The 23,563-nt window shown below is 47.0% G+C and overlaps 1 protein-coding gene across 1 annotated transcript in view; it reads right to left on the minus strand.

The window, feature by feature from the left end:
• OPN4 (opsin 4) overlaps positions 1-23,563 on the minus strand; it is a 56,884-nt gene that overhangs the window by 13,667 nt on the left and 19,654 nt on the right. The window contains exons 3-6 of the mRNA XM_060247050.1: positions 17,780-17,913; positions 12,516-12,719; positions 5,059-5,230; positions 2,905-3,063 (exon numbers count right to left, since the gene is read on the minus strand). Of these exons, the coding sequence (XP_060103033.1) occupies positions 2,905-3,063; positions 5,059-5,230; positions 12,516-12,719; positions 17,780-17,913 (669 nt within the window). The remainder of the gene's footprint in view (positions 1-2,904; positions 3,064-5,058; positions 5,231-12,515; positions 12,720-17,779; positions 17,914-23,563) is intronic.

Raw genomic sequence — 23,563 nt, forward strand, 5'->3', positions numbered from 1 at the left:
TATACACACACACACACACACACACACTGTGGCTAATAGCCACTGATGGACCTCTGCTCCATATCTCCATATTTTTATCTAACCCCCTCTTGAAGCTGGCTATGCCTGTAGCCGCCACCACCTCCTGTGGCAGTGAATTCCACATGTTAATCACCCTTTGGGTGAAGAAGTACTTCCTTTTATCCGTTCTAACCCGACTGCTCAGCAATTTCATTGAATGCCCACAAGTTCTTGTATCGTGAGAAAGGGAGAAAAGTACTTCTTTCTCTGCTTTCTCCATCCCGTGCATAATCTTGTAAACCTCTATCATGTCACCCCGCAGTCGACGTTTCTCCAAGCTTTGGGGAAAAGTCAGACCGGACAACTGTATTATTGGTTTGCTAAGATTCCACCTATTACATTTGTCCAAGAACTTGTGGGCAGTGAATCTGGTTTTCCTCTGCTTTATTTTGTTCTTACAACTCCTGTGTGATATGTTGAACCAAGAGACAAAATGAAAGCAGAGATTTGAACCTGAGTCTTCCTAGTCCTAACCTTGGTATTAAACCTCAAAATGTTTGGGTACAGCTCAGATGAGTATGTATACTAAATCAGACTACTGGTCCATGCAGTCCATATTGTCTTCTCTGCATTGCAATTGACTTATGGTGACCCCATAGCATTTTCAAGGCAAGAGACCTTTAGAAGCGGCTTGTCATTGCCTGCCTCGGAGTCGTGACTCTCGACTTCCTTAATGGTTTCCCATTCAAATACTAGCCAGGATGGACCCTGCTTAGCCTCAGATATCTGATGAGATTAAGCTAGTTTGGGCTATCCAGGTCGAGGAAAAGTATAGCAGAGAAAAAGTGATTAAGCTTGGACCTCCTATATCCATAGTATATGCTCTCACTATGCTGCAAATTCAACATAGCCACCATCGATGTGCCACATTCAACACTAAAGGCCAGTTGCTGTTCTATAGCTAAGTGGCCTATTTGCATGTATAGGAAGGAAGAAACCTACTGTAAGAAAACATACAGCAGCCACACAGTATTGATCATCAACGCAGAAGAGCTAACAGATGACATTCCCTCTGCAGTACCCCACCATTGGGCACACACACTCCCTAGCCACAAACTCACATCCAGTATCAAAGGTCAAACTGGAGAGTTATTTTTATTTTATTTTATTCTCATTAGCTGTTGCTGTACAACTAATTTGTATATTGCTTGTCTTTTAAATTATCTCTATGAACTCTCCCTAGAAGTTAAAATGACCAAACTGAAGCTATCTTGCTTTGGTCACACTATGAAAAAAATAAAAGTAATTGGAAAAGACAATAATGCTAGGAAAAGTTGAAGGCAGCAGGACTGAATCTATGAAGCAGGGGTGGTCAAACTGCGGCTTTGAAGGGCGAGGGACAAGTGGATTGAGATTGAGTGGCTCCCACTGCCCTGTCGACCAGTTTGGAGAAGGCATTTGTCTCTTTAAATAATTTCTCCAAGTCAAGCCAGCTGGTGGTGTGGAAAATGCATGTAAAGTTAAAGTTGTTTTCTCTCCACCTCTCCCTCTATTTCCTTCCTTCCAGCTCTTAAACATCTGACATTCATGTCTTGTGGCTCTCAAACATCTGATGTTTATTCTATGTGACTCTTACATTAAGCAAATTTGGCCACCCCTGCTATAAAGGAAGCCAGGGCCCTCCGTTTGCAAGGCTACTAATGATAAGACGTTTTGGATGTCATCCACCATAAGTTGGAGGAGACTTAACGTACTTCCCACAAACACACATCTGCATATCTTCTTTATGGATACAGTTGATTAAGAAAAAGGTGGTAGATTTCCCCCCCTCTTGTTTGCAATATTCTCATTTTGAAGTAGTTACTCACAAATGCAAACAGAAGGAGAAAGCCTAATGTAAGAAATGGGCAACAGACATATATTATTCATTCATAATGTCAAGTAGAATCTCAGTTTCATTCTTACCACAGGAGTATATCTACAAGGAGTGGAACACCTCCAACTTGGTTTCCATTTTAAGTTTATTATGTTACTTCTTTTTGGTTCTCCTAGTACTTTTATCTAAACAAACAGTAGGGCATGCAATTCTGCAATTTATGCATGTGTTTGAATGTGAATTCCCCAAATTTCTACCTTCATTCTACTTTAAGTGATTACATATTAAGTCAGATCACTGAAATGTGTAATCCAGCAGTAATAATAGGGAAAGGATTTGATTTTACTTGTTTTAGGGTCAATTCATGTGCTCCTTTTTAAAAAAATGAATTTTATTAGAATTTTTATACAATGGAATAAAAAAAGAAAAAAACAAAGAATAAAAGAATAAAAGAAAAACAAATAGAAACTAAGCAACGGATCAACTATCAGTTAGAAGCAAGAAAAAGGAATAATATCTGATTTTCTCTGTTACAGAAAAGCATATATTTACATATGACTGGGGGGGTGTAGAAAAAGCCCAGCAGGAACTTATTTGCATTAGGCCACACCCCCTGACATCACCATTGTTTCACTCAGAGCATTTTTGTAGAAAAAGTCCAGCAGGAACTCATTTTTATATTAGGCCACACCCCCTGACACCAAGCCAGCCAGAACTGCATTCCTGCTCAAAAAAAGTACTGCATATTACAACCTTAGTCCAAAATCAGACCAAAGGTCTGTTCTGTATAGGTTTATTATTTTTACCTTTTCAAACCCATAAATCATCAGTTCATTTTTTTCTGTTATGTTACTTCTTGTAATTAACACGTTAATAGTTAAGTCTTGTTAAGACAGAAAGAGAGGAAGATGTGTTCCACATCTCACAAGGGAATGAAAGTTTCACACTGGATTAATTTTTTTCCACTCAACATCTTTAGCTCCTCTTGACTACGATAGTAGCCACTTCACTGGAGGCTTGCCACTTACCCTGCCCATGCAATGAGAGTAATGCAAGCATATGGAGACCAGGACAAGACATAGACCACAATGGCCACAAAAGCAATCTTTGCCAGCTTCCATTCACTTTTAATAGACTGTGAGATGTTTGATTTCCGACCAGAGGATGATCCTAACTTCTGAACATTCCTGGAAGAAGAAAAGCAAAGTGGTTTTGCAGACAGCAAGAATTCAGTGAGGGTTATTAGCAGTCAACACAACAGGACAGGGTCTAACAAAGCAAACTTAAATATTTTTTTAAAAGGGGGGGGGGTGAGGAGAGATTATGTCAGCACACTCCCTCTGAGTAATATGTATTCATTGGGTGTTTTCGCACTTAGCGTTTGCTCCCCTTATTCCACGGCGCAATTATGTCCGGCTCATTTTCCTCGTTTTCGCACATGGACTCATTTGCGGAGTCGCTTTCCATGAAGCCCCGGCTCAAATCGTTTTCCCACTGGCATCGACTTGAGTTCGATGCCCTGTCAATCATTTTTTTTTTAAGCGCAAGTCTGGTTGCGTAAGGACGTAATAACGTAACATCGAGCAGTCAGAGCTGTTCCTTCCCCTTCTTTTCGTGCACAAACCGCATCACGTGTGCTGCTTCTGCTCATGGATTGGCTGTAGCTGTAGGATCCTCCACAGCCCTTTATGTATTAACAGAAGCATTCACAGTGGAGAATCCTAGCACTAGATTCCCCCCCCCAAATTCCGAAGTTGCGAAATATCGCAATAACGAAGAGAGAGAAATCGAGGGTGTGTGTGTGTGTGTGTGGCAGCTTCTTCCTTTCCCAGCCTCGCTCCCTCCCGGGTGGCGAAGCTGGGATTTCCTCCACGCTCTTTCCCCTCCCTGGCTGGCGCTTGCAACGGGCACCTGACTGATTCCTGCCGCCAGAGCTCCCCCCCGCCCCATTCTCTCCTTCCCCCTCTGTGGCGCGTGTGAAGAGCGAGCTCGCGTCTATTTTCTAACCGAGCGGAATGTAGCCAGGGAGAAGAATGCAGGACTCCAACTTCCCATTTTATACATGGCGATTTTGTGCAGGTCGAGAAATCCTGGTGGCACAGCTGAGGGAGGCATTGCCTTTTTAAAACACACACACATGAACGCTTTGGCCCGCGCCGGCACTAGATTTCTCCCCCCCCCCAACAATGTATAATGTAGTTGCGAGATAACGCAACAGCGAAATAACGCAGGAGGGTTTTTTTTTTTGTTAATTTCGAAATATCGCTATTACGCAAGAAATATGAAGTTTTAAAAAAAAATGGCCGTGCGGGCACTTTTTGGAAGTGCCGCGAACGGCTGATGATTGGCCAAGGGGGTGGATGGGGTGGGAGGACGGAAAGGGAGAGGGTGACGCCCACAAAGCAGTCGATCCGGCGTGGATGGATTTCCCACAGCAAACTCCGAGGAGTGGATCCGGTGTGGATCCGGAGGTTTTCAAAAACTCTGGAAGGATGTTGAAAAACATACTCCGGCGTGAAACCCCTGAAGCGCTGGAGCAAACCGCAGCGCCGGAGCAACAGGTGGGAAAACCAGGAAAAGATCCAGAGGTAAATGGGGTGCTACGCCGGAGTAAACGCTAGTGCGAAAACGCTCATTGAGATCTGCTCCTTCTCCTATTGCAGAGGATTCAAGAAAAGTTCAAATACCCTTTGATTTTATCCTTTACTGTGAAACATTTAAGACACACCTGGTGCATAAGTTCAGCCATCATGCAAAACCATGGTTAATTAAACAAACCTGATTATCTGAATGCAAGCTATTTCGCTAGCTATAGCTAGTTATGGTATGTCCAGCCAGGTTACAAAACCAGGGTTTGAAAGTGACTTTTAACCAATTCTGTGTTAAATACAATTTTGCATGAGGTATGATTGCAGATATCTTAGCTTAATCCTGGCTTCCTTCATGGTACCGTCTTTGCTCCAATGTAAAACGAGATACCTGATGGCTCTTGGAGCAGGGGAGCAAAGGCAATGAAATCAGCAGATGTTCAGAGTCCTGGTTTAACACGATAAATGTAGTTGAACTAGAACATGTTTCTGTGGATACTTTAACTGGCCAACAAAATTGTGGGGACACTATTGTGAATGTATCAACAGCTCTAGAAGAATATTGTTTGATTGCAAAATAAGAACACTACTTACCTGCCTGTAGTTCTTATGGCAAGAAACATGAATAAATAGCAATGGAAGATTATGATCAGAGGAATGAAGAAGACACACCAACATAACATCATGGTGTAGCTTCTGTTTGCTGGAGAATAGGTTATATAGTCCCATGTACAGGAAATCATTAAACCCTCAGGTACATATGAACCTATGGACAGTAAAACACATACATGAATTATAAAATGCATACACAAGGACAAATGCATGAGTCTGTAAATTAGTAATACTTTTATTTTAGCATACGTACTGAGCCTATGTTCTAAACTCACAACTTCAGAATTTTTATTTATTTTGTACATTTTTGTCCTGTCCTTTTCTCCAAAGAGCTCAAGGCAGCATATACAGTTCTCCCTAACTTTATTTTATTATCAGAACAATACTCTGAGATAAGCTAGGCTGAAAGAGAATGACTGGAACAAGGTCACCAGTGCTCTTTTGTTCCCTTTGAATGTGAAAAAAATAGCCCATTTTCTTCTCCTCCTTTATCAACCTCTGCAAGCAACTCCAGACATTACCAAATGCTTGCATTTCTATCCAACACGTGCCTATTCAGGGAAGGAATGCTTCCATCTCATACTGGGGAAGATTTTGTAAACTGGTGGCTGCTTTTTATTTTGAAGTTCACTGTAGAAGAGTGCATTATGCTATGTGGTGAAAGACTTCCAAACACCTCCCTTTAAAAACAAACACCTTAAATTGATCTCCATTCATTATCCATTTTTGTAACTGTGGGAATGTATATAGCTTCAAACTGTAAGTTGTTGAAGTTCAGCGGTTGGTGACCAAGAAAACTGTAATTCAGTTCCTTAGGTAGTGACGGCCTCCTTGTACCTCAGGGTCATGTCTGCAGTTTTAAAGCTTTGCACTAATCTACCTCAGAGGGTTATTTGCATAGGCAAAATTCTCATTAGATTGTGGAAGCTAAGCAGGGTCAGCCCTGGCTAGTATTTTGTTGGGCAGACCTCCAAGGAATACCAGGGTTGTGATGCAGAGGCAGGCAATGGCAAACAACCTCCAGATGTCTCCTGCCTTGAAAACCCCTATAGGGTTGCCATAAGTCATCTGTGACTTGATAGCACTTGTAGTGTATCACTAGGATGCCATTACGATATAACGCAATGACGTTAGATCAGACATGCGCAGCGCTGTGCAGAGGCTACTGGGCCGTCCTCAGGCGACTCCGCACAGGGCGCGAAACACCCCGCCAGTCACCACCTGTGGCGCGAAGTTTAACTGGCCAGGATTGGGCTGGCCAGCTAGGAAGGTTGTTCCAGGAGTTGTATATAAGCGGGACCCGGCCCGCGTGTTCTCTCTCTTGTAACGTGCCTCCATTAAAGCATGTTGCCCTATCAACGTCTCCTGTCTCAGTACGTTACAGTGGCGACGAAGGTGGGATTCTAGCCACGTCGGCTACATTGGAGACCGGGCAACCCACAGGCCACGACCACCGCCGCCATCAGCATGGCTCACCAGAGTGATACCACCGGTCACATCGAGACATTCAACCCTGCGAATCCAGAGGCCTGGGAATCCTACTCGGAGCGGGTTGAGTGTTACCTGAGGGCCAACCGGATCACAGAGGACAGCATGAAGAGGGACGTTCTCCTGAGCGTCTGCAGGGTGGCCACATTCGAGATCGCCAAAGGTCTCTTGGCCCCCGCCCGACTCACGGAGAAGTCCTACGAGGTCGTCAGGCTCCTCACGGGCCACTTCTTGCCCCAACCTTCTCGGGTGGCCCGCCGGTTCCTCTTCCACAGGAGGGACCAAGCCACAGGAGATTCGGCTGCCGACTACCTGGCAGCCCTACGCCAGATTGCAGGCAACTGCAACTTCCCTCACCTAGAGGAGACCCTGGCCGATCGGTTCACGTGGGGCCTCCGCGACGAGAGGCTCCAACAGAGACTCTTCGCGAAGGAAGAGCTCACCCTCCAGAGCGCCTTCAGCGAAGCCGTGGTGTTCGAGAGAACCTCAAGGACCTTCCCCAAGGTGAGGACCGACGCGGTCCACCACAAGGAGCTGCGCCGCCCAGCAGGAGCAACCAACCGTGTGCCGCAACGCCCCCGAGCGACTGAACGATCCCCTGCAACGGAGAGACAGCCGGCCACCAAGTGCGCCAGCTGCGGCGACCCCCACGACAGAAGGGACTGCCAGTACCGAACCTGGGACTGCCGGAGCTGCGGAAAGACCGGCCATATTGCAAGGGCTTGCCAAGCCCAACCGCCGGAGGCTGACCACGCACCACGAGTCGGCGGAGTTCCACTCCACAGCCTCCACAACCCTACAGGTACTGAACTTGCCCCTTACTACCCCCGACAAGATTAAAATGGTAGTCCTCATCGAAGGAAACCCCTGCCAAATGGAGGTGGACTCAGGTTCCTCCATTTCCATTATAGCAGAGGAGACCCTGAGGAAACTGTGCCCCCGCCAGCGGCCTCAACTAAGGCCGGCGAACTTCATACTGCGGGACTTTCAGAAGAACCCGGTGCAAATCGTGGGGTGGGCCCGGGTGCAAGTGGAGAGGGGGTCCTTCTACGGCCCGCTGGACATCCTGGTGGTAAAGCACCAGCTTACCACCCTGCTAGGACTGGCGTGGTTCAAACCCTTGGGGATCCATTTGGAGGGGGTGGGGCAAACCCTAACGCCCTGTCCAGGGTTCGGGGAGATATGCCAAGAGTTCCCCGACGTGTTCGACGGTTCCCTGGGGAGCTACAAAGGGCCGGCCATCTCCCTGCCACTTGACCCGACGGTCAGGCCGATCCGGCTCAAGGCTAGGCGGGTCCCATTCGCCTTGAAACCAAAAATAGAGGCCGAACTAGACCGCCTCACTGCCCAAAGGGTCTTGGAACCGGTGGACTACGCCACCTGGGAGACCCCCATCGTAACCCCGATCAAGCCAAACGGGGAGGTACGGATCTGTGCCGACTATAAGTGCACAATAAATAAGGCACTGCAAGACAACCCCTACCCCGTGCCGGTGGTAAGCCACATCTTGGCTGCCCTAGCGGGGTCTAAGATCTTCGGGAAGCTGGATCTGGCACAGGCCTACCAACAGCTCCCGGTAGATGCTAAAACGGCAGAGGCCCAAACTATCGTGACACACAGGGGGGCCTTCCGAGTGCAGAGGCTACAGTTTGGGGTCAGCGTCGCTCCGAGGATCTTCCAAAGTATTATGGACGCTCTCTTTAAAGGGATCCCCGGAGTCCAACCGTTCTTCGATGACGTTTTAATCGCCGCCGCGGACCCCAAAGAATTCGGCAGCCGCCTAAGAGAAGTGCTCCGCCGGTTCCAGGCAGCGGGGCTCAAGGTCAAGAGGGAGAAATGCTTGCTGGGGGTACCACGGGTGGAGTTCCTGGGCTTCGCCGTAGACGCAGCGGGAATCCACCCAATGGAGGAAAAGACCCGAGCCATCGTGCAAGCCCTGGCCCCCACCTGCAAAACGGAGCTACAAAGCTTCTTGGGGGTGCTAAACTTTTACCATTCATTCCTCCCCCACAAGGCAGCCCTTGCAGAACCCCTACACCGGCTGCTGGACAAAAAAGCCCCTTGGGTTTGGGGCAAACAACAAGCCGCCGCGTTTCAGGCGGTCAAGGACGTCCTGGTGTCCAATGCAGTGCTCCACCATTTTGACGAGGGCCTCCCGGTCATTCTGGCTTGCGATGTGGCGCCTTATGGGGTGGGCGTGGTCCTGGGGCACCTACTCCTGGACGGGAGGGAGGTACCGGTGGCGTACTACTCCCGTACGCTCTCACCGGCCGAGCGCAATTACGCGCAGATAGATAAGGAGGCTCTGGCAATCGTGGCAGGGGTCCGCAAGTTCCACGACTATCTGTATGGGCGGAGGTTCACAATAGCCACTGACCACAAGCCGCTTTTAGGTCTGTTGGCCCCAGACCGCCAAACCCCCAAATACTTTCACAGCGCGTGTTGAGGTGGAACCAATTCCTTAACTCTTACATGTACACACTAGTTCACCGAGCCGGCAAGGCTATGGGCCATGCGGACGCGCTCAGCCGTTTGCCGCTACCCGATACAGAACCAGACCCAGACCCTGCACACCTGGTCATGTTGGTCGAATCCCTCCCAGAGCAGCCTCTCCACGCGGCGGAGGTTGCAAAGGCTACAGGGAAGAACAAAACACTGGCAAGGGTTCTTGACTGGATGGTGAGGGGGTGGCCAGAAGGGAACATGGGGGAAGAGTTTAGGCCCTATAAAATAAGGAGAGAGGAGCTAGCAGCCCACAAAGGGTGCATCTTATGGGAAAGCAGGGTGGTGTCCCCCCCCCCCCGTTACAGAAGCGAGTTCTGGAGTCGCTCCACGAGACCCACCCCGGCATAGTCCGGATGAAGGCTCTAGCCAGGAGCTACGTCTGGTGGCCGGGGATGGATGAGGAGATCGAAAACTGGGTGCGGAGGTGCAGCGTGTGTCAGGAGTCGCGACCCGAGCCACCTAGCGCCCCGGTTACACGGTGGGAAACCACTAGGAAGCCTTGGTCCAGGCTCCACCTAGACTTCGCGGGGCCCTTCCAGGGACAGATCTTCCTGATCATGGTGGACGCCTACACCAAATGGCTGGAGGTCATTCCAGTAGCGTCCACTTCATCAGCAGCCGCAATCCGGGCACTGCGCCGGGTCCTCAGCACCCACGGCATTCCAGACACTATCGTCTCGGACAATGGGGTGGTTTTCACCTCTGGGGAGTTTCAGGCATTCCTGCAGAGGTACCTGATTAAGCACATAAGGTCTGCCCCGTTCCACCTGCCCACCAACGGACAGGCAGAGCGAATGGTCCGAACAACCAAGGAAGCCCTGGGCCGGATAGTGCAGGGCGACTGGGACCACAGACTAGCCGCCTTCCTATTTGACAACAGGGTAACCCCCAACCCGGTCACGGGGGTAAGTCTGGCAGAGCTCCTCATGGGGCACAAACTCATTACGAGGCTCGACAGATTACACCCCGACCGAGCCTCTGACATCCGAGGGTCCCCGGAGGTCCGGAAAGCAGCCCGGGGTTTCTTCGCGGGGGACCCCGTGTTCGCCCGAAACTACGCCCAGGGACCCATGTGGGTGGCGGGTCGAGTGAGGCAGGTTATCGGGACCCGCCATTACAAGATATCCACAGAGGGGGGCCAGACCCTTCGGCGGCACATCGACCAACTGCGCTGCCGCACCTTACCGGAAGTGCCAGCAGACATGGAGGAGTCGTTCCCCGGAGGAGAGCCCGCTAGGGGTCGGCCGGAGACCACAGCGCCGGCACCAATGCCGCCTACTCGCGAGCACTCCGGACCAGCTGAGGCCGAGCGACCCCCAGAGGTCGACCTCCAGCCCGCGGCAGCATCGCTCCCTGGAGAGGCTCCCGCTGCCGAAGCAGCGCCCACACCTCAAGCCGCCCCTAGACGATCCACCCGGGAGCGCCGGCCACCCGCCTACCTAAGGGACTATGTACAGAGACTAGGGGGGGAGGGGTGTAGTGTATCACTAGGATGCCATTACCATATAACGCAATGACGTTAGATCAGACATGCACGGCCCTGTGCAGAGGCGACTGGGCCGTCCTCAGGCGACTCCGCACAGGGCGCGAAACACCCCGCCAATCACCAGCTGTGGCGGGAAGTTTAACTGGCCAGGATTGGGCTGGCCAGCTAGGAAGGTTGTTCCGGGAGTTGTATATAAGCGGGACCCAGCCCGCGTGTTCTCTCTCTTGTAACGTGCCTCCATTAAAGCATGTTGCCCTATCAACGTCTCCTGTCTCAGTACGTTACAGCACTTTCCATCACCTTGCATACTGCAAAGTACTATAGGGTACTGGAGGTTGGCAGCAGCAAGAGAAAGCTTGGGCATCTGTGGCTTTGATATCTGGGTGGGGTCAGCTGAGTGTGATCGGAAAGGCATGTGCTCAGAGGTTCTTGGAGCCTGGCTCCGAGTGCCTCAGAGCACACCCGCTGCTGCTCTGCTCCCAGAGCCCCTTCCCCACTGCCTGCCTGTAGCAGGTGGCAAAGGCAAGCACAGTGGGGAAGGGGCACCAAGGAGGGGTGCCAGCTGCTGTGAGGCCAGGTAGCACCCTAGGCAGCCACCTACCTGGCCTACTGGGATGCACTGGCCCTGCATGCTATTCCCTCACATAAATAAGCTTTCAGAAATGTCAAGAACAAAAATCTCAGGGGCTAGATTTGAGTCCAGTAGCACCTCCTGCAAGATGTTTGTGGTATAAGCTTTCAAGAGTTAAAGCTCTCTTCATTAGATACAAGTAGGGAAGGCCATTCCTGCTTTTATCTGATGAAAGGAGCTCTCAGTCTGAAAAGCTTGTACCCCCAAAAACCTTGTTCTCTAAGGAACTACTGGACTGGAATCTAGATCTTCTAGAGCAGATCAACATGACTAGTCTCTGAAACTAGTCTTTTATTCCCAAGCAGATTCAGAGCCAAAAGAGAAGTGGCTAGGGAATCCATGTGTATTCATGCATATGTTCACCATTTATATCAAAAAAGGTGTGGGGGTATCTAATTTTTAATGAGGGGAGAGGAGATAAGAGTCTTACCCCTTTACTTGGCTAATTTCCCTCTTTCACATTCAGTCTGTTCCCCATACTAAAGCTAGAAACTCCAGCTGACTGAGGCATTTACATTTAGACATCATGGTAAACTCTTCATACAAATTCTGTGCTGTAGAGTAGGATGGAGGTGCAAGGAACAAGGGGAGCAAATAAGCACAGAAAATAAACTGTGATGGAGCCCAACTCTGACAAATTTCTATTTAATAGAGTATGCCATGACACCTGAATGCAGCTTGAATCTTCCTTAGCTGATGTCAGAAAAAATCATAGTGGAAAAATAGCTTCATTTGATCCAGGGCAGACGTTTTTGTTCTGAAGAAAGGACTGGGTTAATGTGGATTTGTGTAAACAGCAGCTTACTTATCCTGCTAGTTCTTAGTGGTGTTTCTGGATGCTAGGATTAAAATATACAACTCCTTATTTATATACATGCACACACACACCTAAATTGATCTGTATTAAATGTGATTCTAGTTAAGATTATGTGTGTGTGTGTGCACGCGCATGAATGAATATTTTAATTACAAAATCTTTGTTGATGGATGAAAACAATTCAGTTAATATGTATATTGCTTATTGTGGCAAACTCAGGGGGGAAAAGTATTGTCTTTTTGGAATTAAGGTTTGTATAACCTTAATTAAAACTTTTTGATGTTATAACAAATTATTCTTTAAAAAAACATACCGGTAACTAATGGGGCTCTTCTCTCTATGTAATTAGGAAAGTAAGAACAGCAGTCCCACAACTCCTTCAGGGTTCAGAAGAAATTGCTGCTATTGAGGGGAAACATCAATTGGAACTATTGAGGGGAATGGATACTGCGCAGTGACCAAAGACAGCATATATAATGCAAAAGGATGAGGAAAGAGAATAAACAACATACTCCACCCAAACAATGGACACACGCTCCAAGCCAGTGAGTAGAGCCAGACAAAGAAAATGATCAGGCATGAGCGTTTCTTTGAAGTCCTCTTTATAGATTGCAGAGGCTTTGTAATCACACAGTAGCGATCAACTGAAATGGCTAAGAAAGTCATCATGGAAGTTATTCCAAATAGCGCCCCACAAAATGCATACAAGTTGCAACCTAAAAGCAAGGGGAAAGTGTAAGAGTTTTAATTTTCAAATTAGCACTAAAAAAGCAAAGACTGCCCCCCTCCCAATCTATTTTTTCACAGTCTGGTAGAGGCTTTGTTTGTAATGGGATCTATGCTTAAGTGGCCCCTTTTTTACATTATGTATTTGTAATTTCTTTCTTTACAAGAGTTATACCCCATTTTTATGCTATACAAATGGCACAAAATGCAGCTCCCAACGTGAAAATTAAGATGTTATAAAATCATAAACATTTTAAAATCTAAACCTCTCAGGCAGAACAAAAGCAGCTTAAGGTTAGATGCAAAAGCAGATAGGCTGTAATAACAATGGCTGAAATCACACAGCTGGTTTATAGCTTTCCTACAACATAGGTAAGAAACTAAGTAGGATTGAATTTATATTTATAGATTGAAGAGTCCCATATCTCACTAGAGGTAGTGACTGAGACCACTTTGTTAATGGAAAACTGCCTCAAAATCCAATACAGTTAAAAGTGGCATTTTCTGGGAATGTAGCCTACTGTAATGGCTTTAATTGTTGTAAAAATATGCATTTCTTATTTAGTGGACAGAAAAATACTCCTAAACCCCTCTCTCTCAGCAATAAAGATATTCAGATTGTTGCACTGAACAACAGTTTTGAAGATGATGACGATACATAGTATGTCGCTGACAAAGACTACACTAGGATCGCTTATTTTCCAGTCTAGAACGCATGTAGAGTGAAATCCCATTCATAACTCTACTGAAGGATATTCAGTGAGGCTTACTGCCCAGAAAGTAGATCCATGTGGGCAGTCATGTTGGTCTGAAGCAGCAGAACAAAGCTTGAGTCCAGTTGCACTTTTAAGACCAACGAAGTTTTATTCAAGGTATGAGCTTTCAAGTGCACTGGGCCCAGAAAGTGATCTTAGGAACTGAACTTGCAGTGAAAATTGCAAGCAGCAGTGTTTCCAGGTTCAATTCAAGGTACTGGTGTTCACCTTTAAAGCCCTTCATGACCTCGGACCTGAGAGGAGTTGAGTTTCCTTTATGGAAACAAATAGGCAAGAAAAAGAAAACCCTTTGCACACCTGCCAGGAAAGAGCAAGGCAGATGGCTATTTGCATATCTTGCGTTGGGTCATACAGGGTTGGGATGTGTGCCTTAATTTGATTGGAGAAAGCATGCTGAGTAGAGAACATGAGACCCACACCAAATTTCATGATAGCTGAGATGATTTCACTTTAACCTGATAAAGGGTCTGAATACCCTCTCTGAAGCACACAAGCAAAGGACCAGGGAACAAGGGGAGCAAATGGATTGAAGTCAGTCTTGACCAGCATCTGTTTTCAAATTTCCTGCAGGCTTGCATCTATTCCAGGGAATGAAATGCCAAAGTAACTACACAACTTAGTTAGGCTCATGTTTTATTCCTTTTCTTAGTTTTGTAATGCCTGTAGTGTTTTCATATCATTTTCCATTGCTACTGTGCTGTAGAGAATCAAGACGGTATATTTGTAAATAAAGATATTTTCCTTTCAAAGATCTCAGCATTCCCACCCAAGGCATCTGACCGCTCATCCATGCAACAAACCAGGAACTCCTGAATGAGCTACAGTTAGCAGGCCACTGAAGAGGACAAGGTGTAAATACACTCCACACCTTAAAAATGATGTCTCATGGTGTGGGTCATCAGGCATATGACAGCCCCTGCCGCTAAGCACCACTGAAAGGGGAAGGGAGGAAGCTAGCACCTTTCTGGAGGTAGAAAGAGAGCGGTCAGAGCCAAAGCTGTGGAAACCAGAGTAAGCACAGTGATGTCATTGTTTGCAAGTCTCAGGTTCCACTAATCGGCCTCTATGCCCTGTTGTTGGTCCTCAAGAAGAAGGTTGGCTACTGTGTGAGACAGGATGCTGAGCCATTGGCCTGATCCAGCAGGGCTCTTCTTATTTATTTATTCGGGATTTGTATCCCGCCCTTCCCAGGAGTGGCTCAGGGCGGCTTCCAACAATAACAATTTAACAATTTAAATATAAACAATTAAATACTTCACATTTAAACATTAAAACCAATACATTTCAATTCATAAAAACAATGCAGCTTAAAACCAATAACATATCATTTTATATAAACAGATGGCAGGCCAGTTACGTCAAGTTCCATCCCGGCTAGGTGTAAGCTAGCCGGAAGAGGGTCGTCTTACAGGCCCTGCGGAATTGAGCCAAGTCCCGCAGGGCCCTCACCTCTTCCGGCAGCTGATTCCACCAAGTGGGGGCCATAACGGAGAAAGCCCTATCTCGAGTGACTTTCAGGCGGGCTTCTTTTGGCCCGGGGATAGAGAGGAGATTTTGTGTTCCTGACCTCAGTGCTCTCTGGGGAACGTATGGGGAGAGACGGTCCCTCAGGTAGGCAGGTCCCAGGCCATATAGGGCTTTAAAGGTAATAACCAGCACCTTGTACCGGACTCGATACATCACTGGAAGCCAGTGCAGAGTCCGAAGACCCGGCCGAATGTGTCCCCACTTTGGGAGACCCAATAACAGCCGGGCCGCGGCATTCTGCACCAGCTGCAGCTTTCGAGTCCGGGACAGGGGCAGCCCCATGTAGAGGGCATTGCAGTAGTCCAACCTCGAGGTGACCGTAGCATGGATCACTGTTGCTAGGTCGTCGCGCTCCAGGAAGGGGGCCAGCTGCCTTGCCCGCCTAAGATGAAAAAATGCGGACTTGGCAGCGGCTGCTATCTGAGCCTCCATCTTTAAGGAAGGCTCCAACAGCACCCCCAAGCTCCTGACTCTGTCCGCCGCCATCAGCGGCGCACCGTCAAAAGCTGGCAGGGGGATCCCCCCCCCCGGGCCGCGGCGACCCAAGCAAAGGACCTCTGTCTTCGTAGGATTTAGCTTCAGCCCACTCAGTCTGAGCCACTCAGCCACGGCCTGTAATGCCCGGTCCAGATTTTCCGGGGCGCAGACCGGCCGGCCGTCCATCAGTAGATAGAGCTGGGTGTCATCAGCATACTGGTGACACCCCAGCCCATACCTTCGGGCTATCTGGGCAAGAGGCCGCATATAGATATTGAATAACATCGGGGAGAGAACCGCCCCCTGGGGCACACCACAATCAAGTGTGCGCCTCTGGGATAGCTCCCCCCCTACTGCGACCTTTTGTCCCCGACCTTCCAGGAAAGAGGAAAGCCACTGTAAGGCCAACCCCTGAATCCCCGCGTCGGCGAGGCGGCACGTCAGTAGCCGATGGTCGACCGTGTCGAACGCCGCCGACAGGTCTAACAGCATCAGCACCGCCGAGCCACCCCGATCCAGATGCCGTTGAAGGTCATCTACTAGGGCGACCAACACTGTCTCCGTCCCGTGTCCCGGGCGGAAGCCGGACTGAAATGGGTCAAGGATGGAAGCGTCCTCCAGGAAATTCTGTAATTGCATCGCCACTGCCCTCTCAATAAGTTTACCCAAAAAGGGCAAATTAGAAACCGGCCGATAATGTGCCAATTGGGCCGGATCTAAAGATGGTTTTTTTAGGAGGGGACGGACCACAGCCTCTTTGAGTGGCGTTGGAAAGTGCCCTTCCGTTAGGGATCTATTTATGATATCCCGCACAGGATATCTAAGATCCCCCTGGCAAGATTTAATAAGCCAGGAAGGGCATGGGTCCAATTTACAAGTTGTTGGGTGAGCCAATAAGAGAATCCTGTCAACTTCCTCCAGGCTGAGGGGTCTAAAGCCATCCAGAGTATAATCCGAAGACAGGCTCGGGGCCTCAGGTTCGCTAACTGTCTCCAAACTGGCAGGGGGGTCGGGGCGGAGTGACGCGATTTTATCCGCAAAAAATTTCGCAAAAGCCTCACAGCCGATTTCCAATTCAATAGAATTTAACCTGCCTTGTGGCAGCGTTGTAAGTCCTCTAATTATATCAAATAATTGTGCCGGGCGCGAAGTTGCGGACGCAATCTTAGCCGCAAAGAATACTCTCTTTGCGGATTTGATTGCCATCTCATAGGCCTTCAAACTCTCTCTATAAGATGTTCGGGTCACTTCGTCTCGAGTACGCCGCCATTGCCTCTCTAGTCGTCTGAGCTCCCGCTTTTGTTGCCGCAGCTCCCGGTTAAACCAGGGCGACGGTTTCGGGCGGGGGCGCAGAGGGCGCCTGGGTGCGATCTCCTCAATGGCCCTGGAGAGCCCATCGTTCCAGGACTCTACCAGATCATCCAGGGAATCGCCAGCGGGCCAGGTATCCCGTAGAGCCGTTAGGAACCGTTCCGGGTCCATCAGGCTCCGCGGGTGAGCTAAAATACGCTCTCCGCCTAAACAGGTTTTGGGTGACACCTCCATACGGGCCTTAAGGGCAAAGTGATCTGACCATGGCACTGCTTCCGTTGCAATATCAGTCACTGATATTCCGGCCACAAAGACCAGGTCTAACATGTGTCCCGCCTGATGAGTGGGTGTTGTAACAACCTGGGAGAGTCCTAGTGTCGCCATGGATGACACCAGGTCACTCAGCAGCCCTCATGGTCCTAGCAGTTCAATCATTGCCACATGAAGGCTGCTGGTAAGGGCACTGGTTTCCACTCTCCCCCTTCAGTGATGTTCACTGAGGATATTCCTTGCATAGTCCATGGTTAGGATATTCCCTCCATCCCACCTGGAGTCACTGCCGCCCCTTTTTACTGTACTAAGCTTTCTGCCTGATGAACTGTTCAAGAGAACTACTTGCTGCATACATGATTTTCTGTCTTATATGTTAACTGGTTCTAATTAAAGGGCATTGCATGACTTTTTGTTTTGATGGCCGTATTGCTGAGTAAAAGGAAAATTTGTATCCATCATTATTCATGATGCATGTTATATCCCAAATATGCACGTGATCAGAATGCCAGCCTTAATGCTGGAGATTTCTTTCATTTAAAAGAAGCAGTGAACCAGCAGAAAAGAGGACATAGTCACTCTGATGAGGCTCAACGAGTTTCAGCAACTTAGCCATAACACAGCCTTATCTTAAGATGAGTCCCATGCAAGATGGGGAGAGGTAAGAGGCAACCATGTTAGAGAAGTACCTATGTTTCCAAGTATCCATTCCCTGTGCATGCTGTTGAGAAAGCAGATGGGAGCCTGGGTTGCAGACATCAGGAAATCACTTGCTGCTAAATTCATTATAAAATAGTTTGGTGGTGTCCTCAGCTTCTTGTTGCTTTATTTTTTAAAAAATAATGTAAAAATAAAGGGAAAAAAGAGACTCCTGTTAAGTTCTCTTCAATCAAAATGAAAGTTCTAAAACAAATAGACAACGTGAAACAGTTACCATAACTTTTTTTCTTGTGTGGGGGGGGGGGCACAGTGGAAGGGCTTCTAAATCCACTGGTGGACCTCTTGATGGCACTTGGTTTTTTTAGCCACTGTGTGACACAGAGGCCGTTTTCCCACTTACCTTACCCTGGAGCGACGTCCCTCTTCACCGCGCTGCGTCTGCGCGGATTTCGCACAAACTGCTGCGCAGCACCAGGAAGAGCCGCGTGGTCCTGGGGCTTTTGCGTCGCAAATGTAAACCTGCTTTTTGGCGGTTTACATTTGCGACGCAAAAGCCCCAGGACTACGTGGCTCTTCCTGGTGCTGCGCAGCAGTTTGTGCGAAATCCGCGCAGCAGACGCAGCGCGGTGAAGAGGGACGTCGCTCCGGGGTAAGGTAAGTGGGAAAACGGCCAGAGTGTTGCTGGATGGGCCATTGGCCTGATCCAACATGTGTTCTTATGTACCAAGTAAAATCCATACATAAATCTTCAGTCACAATGACTCTATCAATGGACATAATCTAGGGACTAGTTTCTCCTCATTATGCAAACTGTAGTGCAAAGTTTCCAACATGTTTTAGACCAATGAAATGCTGTCAGATATCCAGTATTTGCTCCCACTTTAATGGGCAAAATCCCCAGTTGAAAGATCTGTGTTAAAACTACTTCTATAAATTTGATCATTGGGATGAAAAATAATCTCCTCCAGATGACTATGCAGGTAAACCTTTATAAAAGTTTCTAAAATATAATCTGAAAGCACATAACATAACAGCCTTTCAAAAGCTATGCAAGACTGTTCAGTGTCTGGATGGGAGACTCCCTGAAGAAAAAACAGATTCTGTCTTGAGCTGCATAGAAGAGACAAGGCAAAGTCTGAAGTTTTCTTCCCTCCTTTAAGGTCACGAATGACATGGGTATGTGTAGATAGCTGAGCCGTTAACTTATTGTAGACACTGGTGGGACTGCTAAAACTATAATCAATCAAGAGACCACAATTTGGAATCCTTTAAGTTAAGTTGACATGGCCATTTGTACTGCACAAATTCTTTCAAGAGATACACACACATACACCCGCACCTGCCATTTTACTACACACACACACACTGAACAGCATTGAACAGAAAATACAGAAGCAGTACTTCTTCCAGCCTAAAGTAGGTTACCTGCCAATATTTCCAATACGTAAAATGTAGATGCTACATAATATGCTTTGAACATGTTTTAAAGCTATGAAACAACCATTCAAACAGCTTTCTCTTGGTTCCAGTTTACAGTAGCTGGGAGATGATGGGTGTGTTATGTCTATCACATTCTCCTACCAGAGAGCCAGTTTGGCGTAGTGGTTAAGTGCGCAGACTCTTTTCTGGGAGAACCGGGTTTGATTCCTCACTCCTCCACTTGCAGCTGCTGGAATGGCCTTGGGTCAACCATAGCTGTCGTAGGAGTTGTCCTTGAAAGGGCAGCTGCTATAAGAGCTGTCTCAGACCCACCTACTTCACAGGGTGTCTGTGGGGGTGGGGAAGTAAAGGAGATTGTGACGGCTGTGAGGTTCAAAGTATAGGGCAGGATATAAATCCAATATCATTTTCTTCTACCCCACCAGCCCCAGAAGTACTGCCAGATTCAGAGGGAGTCACTATAGTTTCTTGAGTGAAAAACTGTCCTGCGTGCTGGACAAAATGATCTGATAGACAAATGTTGACATTTTACACATCCCTGACACAGTTAAATGTATAGAGGGCAGGGTAAATTTTAGAAACACAGATGGAGATACCATGCTATGATAAAGCAATCCTTTAAGTGACATTTCAGTGGTGAAATCTTGTTGTGCCTGTTACTAGAAGTGAACAGAAATGCATATTTGCCCATGACTCTTTGTGCACAGTAAGGAATTAATATGCCTACATATGAACAGTCAGTCATTAGGTGATAAATCCATGTTCTAAAAAACTGTAATGTTGAAATGTTCACCTTATAACTATTTCTCAGCAATGATTTGCAACCAAGAGTGCTGTTGAGCTTCTCAATATCATTGTTGATAGCTTTCTGTTTCCTTATCTATTAAAACCAAAAGGACAAAGAGTGGGAAATGCTAATAACTAAGAGTGGGACCATTGGGTTTAGATCAAATCTCAAAACACATGAGTATGAAATCTGGTACTGCTTCTTTGAGACACTAGGTCAAACCTGTCTTTTAGGGTTGCCAACAGTCTAGAGGGGGGTGGAAATCCTGCCCCTTTAATGGAGGCTTAATGGGATATTATTTGCCTGGTGACATTATTTACCTCCAAACCACGAAGAGTTTCACCTGCCCATTTCTACACATTTAGCATCTATTTAAAATGCAGAACGTGCTGCTGAGAATCCTACATGTCTTAGTTTAGCATAGCCAAATGGCTATACTGTTGTTCAGCAATCTAAGTGACATTTACTCAGTGATTTCCTTTCATTTGGCAGGCAAAACCACTTTTGGCAACATTAATGGAAAGTTCATCAGTTCACCACTTTGGGCAGCATTCAAGGAAAGTTCATCAGAACATCAGAGTATGAACTCCTCTACACCTAGAAGTCGACTCATTCATAAGGCAGAAGCTGCAGCATCTGCCTCAATGACTATTTTTTAAAAGTACATTAACTATATACTATAGCCCCTAAAATTGCCTTTTGTTTGTGCCATTCCTGGGATGAAATTTTGGCTGATTAAAAATTAAACACATGACATGAGGATTTATGCAGTAGTACTTCATGGAGGTTGACTTGTAATCTTGTACAAATTCCCTTCTTTGATTCATGCATGTAGGCAACTCATGTGAGCAGGTATTTGCCCTTCTTATGACTATTCTAAGCATCAGGTTAGGTTCTGCCTCTCCCTAAGAATGACCAAAGGGAGCTGAGGGAATGTTGGTGAGAAGTACAGCTGAAAAGAGCTGTTAAGAGAGTTGAAGAGTTGCGAGTGAGTCTGGCTGAGTGAAACTGTGGAGAAATGCTGCTTAAAGCTTACCAAAAAACAAAAGATCCCAAATGCCAATAAGGAAACAGTTTAACTGAAAAGACACTTCATAATATGTACATGATCTACTCCAGTGTTAAGTTCAAACCAGAAATAAAAGTTAATTCTGTGTTTATTTAACCCTGTTGTGGATCAGCCAAACATAGTCAGCTCTGAAGGGGCAGAGGGCTCGGTGGAAGAGGAAGGAGCAGCTGAAGCAGACCCCCAAGCCCACAGTTACAGTCAGTTACAGCCAGCCTGCCACCAGAAGTTATGGCTTCTCTGCCAAATAAGGAGCTACCAAATAAGGAGCTACCAACCAATAGCAGCATCCTGGATGTCCAGACCCATGATTTAGGATCAGACAGTGTCCCACCACCCACCTCACCTCCTCTGTCTACAGAGCCACTGGGGTGCAGATGGAGGAGGGTATGCCAGGAAATACTGGAAAGAAGCCACAGTGCACATTTAGCAGCCCAGAGACACCTGGATCTAATTAGTAAGAAGTACACACACACAGGTCACATACAGCCCAGCTGTGAAACAGGTGTCTCAGCTACTAAGATGATGATGATATTGGATTTATACCCTGCCATACACTCTGAATCTCAGAGTCTCAGAGTGGCTTACAGTCTCCTTTACCTCCCCCCATCCGCCCAAAACAGACACCCTGTGAGGTGGGAGGGGCTGAGAGAGCTCTCTGATAGCTATGGCTGACCCAAGACCATTCTAGCAGCTGCAAGTGGAGGAGTGGGGAATCAAACCCAGTTCTCCCAGATACGAGTCCATGCACTTAACCACTACACTAAACTGGCTCTCTAAGGACAGGGAGAAAGAGACTAGTTGTGGAAGTGATGAGTCAAACTATTTTTGACCTTGCTGCCACTGATCCTCTCTCTACCTTGTGCCTGTGAGCCATTGGACTGTTTCTGGATGTCGACTTCTAGACTTGCCCTGAACCTGCACCATGTATGACCTAAGGACTGAATTCTGACCATGCTGTACTACTTTGCCTTGCTTGAACAATCATGCCTTTGAACCTCCCAATGCCCAGAGACACCCTGGACACCTGCGGTCTGGTTGTCTTAGGAAAATAAATATACACACATAAGGAAAGAAATACACACATAAGTTAACATGTCAACCTAAATACAAATATGTATATTAGGATATGAGTAAATAGTGCCATCATGTGAATGAAGCACACCTAAGTCCCCAACCCCAGTAGCTCTGAGCAAGGGATGATTATTAAATGGAACTGGGCTATTCTATCTGTTGGTGTCTCTGTGAGTGAGAGAGAGGACCTGGGATGTGAACTGATCATGGCTTTCTCTATATTTTAAAAGAGGAAAGATGGATAATGATTATGGACAGACATGAACCTAAAAAACTTGGTTCAGTTCCAGATTCAGGGTAGCCCCTGAACCAATACCCAAACCAAACCAAGCCAAAAGCCCTTGAACCAAACCGGCGAGTTCAGTTCCCTCTTTCTCCCGGCCATGGCTCACTAGCCATTTAAACCTAATAGCTGATGGGCAGACCTGCCCCACTGTTAAGTTTAAATGTCTGGCAGCCATTTCACTGGTTGGTTTTGCTTCCTCCCGCTTCAAATGGCTTGCAACCATTTCAAGCATTTCACTAGTTAGTTTTGCTTCCCCCCACTTCAAATGGCTTGCAACCATTTCAACCTAACAGCTGACAGGCAGACCCCACACTACTCAGCTTTTAGGTTTAAATAGCCCCAAAGAGCCAAACTGGACAAAAGTTTAGAGGTTCCCAATTGGTGCAAGTGCAGGCCAAATTCTGGCTCCTGAGCTGATTCATGCTCATCCCTAGTAGTGACCTTAAGTTTAACTGTCATCTTCTGAAAACCTTATTATAACCCATAGCAACATGTGCATAGTATTAGCAGAGTACCCTCCCTTGGATAACTGGCTATGTGACTGTCTGACCTACTTGTAACCATGAATCTGTGAGAGAAAGGTTATGTAGAGGGTGTAGACACGCTGTGTGAGTGAGAAAGGTCATCACAGCTGCAAACATAACTCAAAGGACTTCACCCACCATGTGAATCCTAATGCAAGAATACTGTTGGTTTCAATGCAACTTTTGTCCCAAATTCATTGTGCCTTTCTTTCAATCTCTTTTAAGCCCCAAAGTGTCCATTTTCACAGAGATGATCAAATTATTGTATCCCATGTATTCATCACTGAATTTAAGTAGTTCGTTTAATTACAAAATTGTCTTATAATGCATACATAATACTAGTATAAGTAATGAGCTTCAGTCAATAACAGGTTCTACAAGGTTAAAATCCTTATGGATTCATTTTACTCTGTACTGTCTGTCCTAAATTCACTGCTGTGGAAAGTGGGCAAAACATGGAAGGTAAATACTCTGATGTTCTATATTTGTGCCTGATTTGACACAAGAATAAAATGGGCATGCAAAGCTCAAAAGTGATGCTAGCCAGTAATCCAAGGGAGGGTACTCTGCTAATGCTATACACATGTTGCTATGGGTTATAATAAGGTTTTCAGAAGATGACAGTTAAACTTAAGG

This window comes from Heteronotia binoei, chromosome 9 (genome assembly GCF_032191835.1).
Source record: "Heteronotia binoei isolate CCM8104 ecotype False Entrance Well chromosome 9, APGP_CSIRO_Hbin_v1, whole genome shotgun sequence".
In the NCBI taxonomy this organism is placed as follows: Eukaryota; Metazoa; Chordata; class Lepidosauria; order Squamata; family Gekkonidae; genus Heteronotia; species Heteronotia binoei.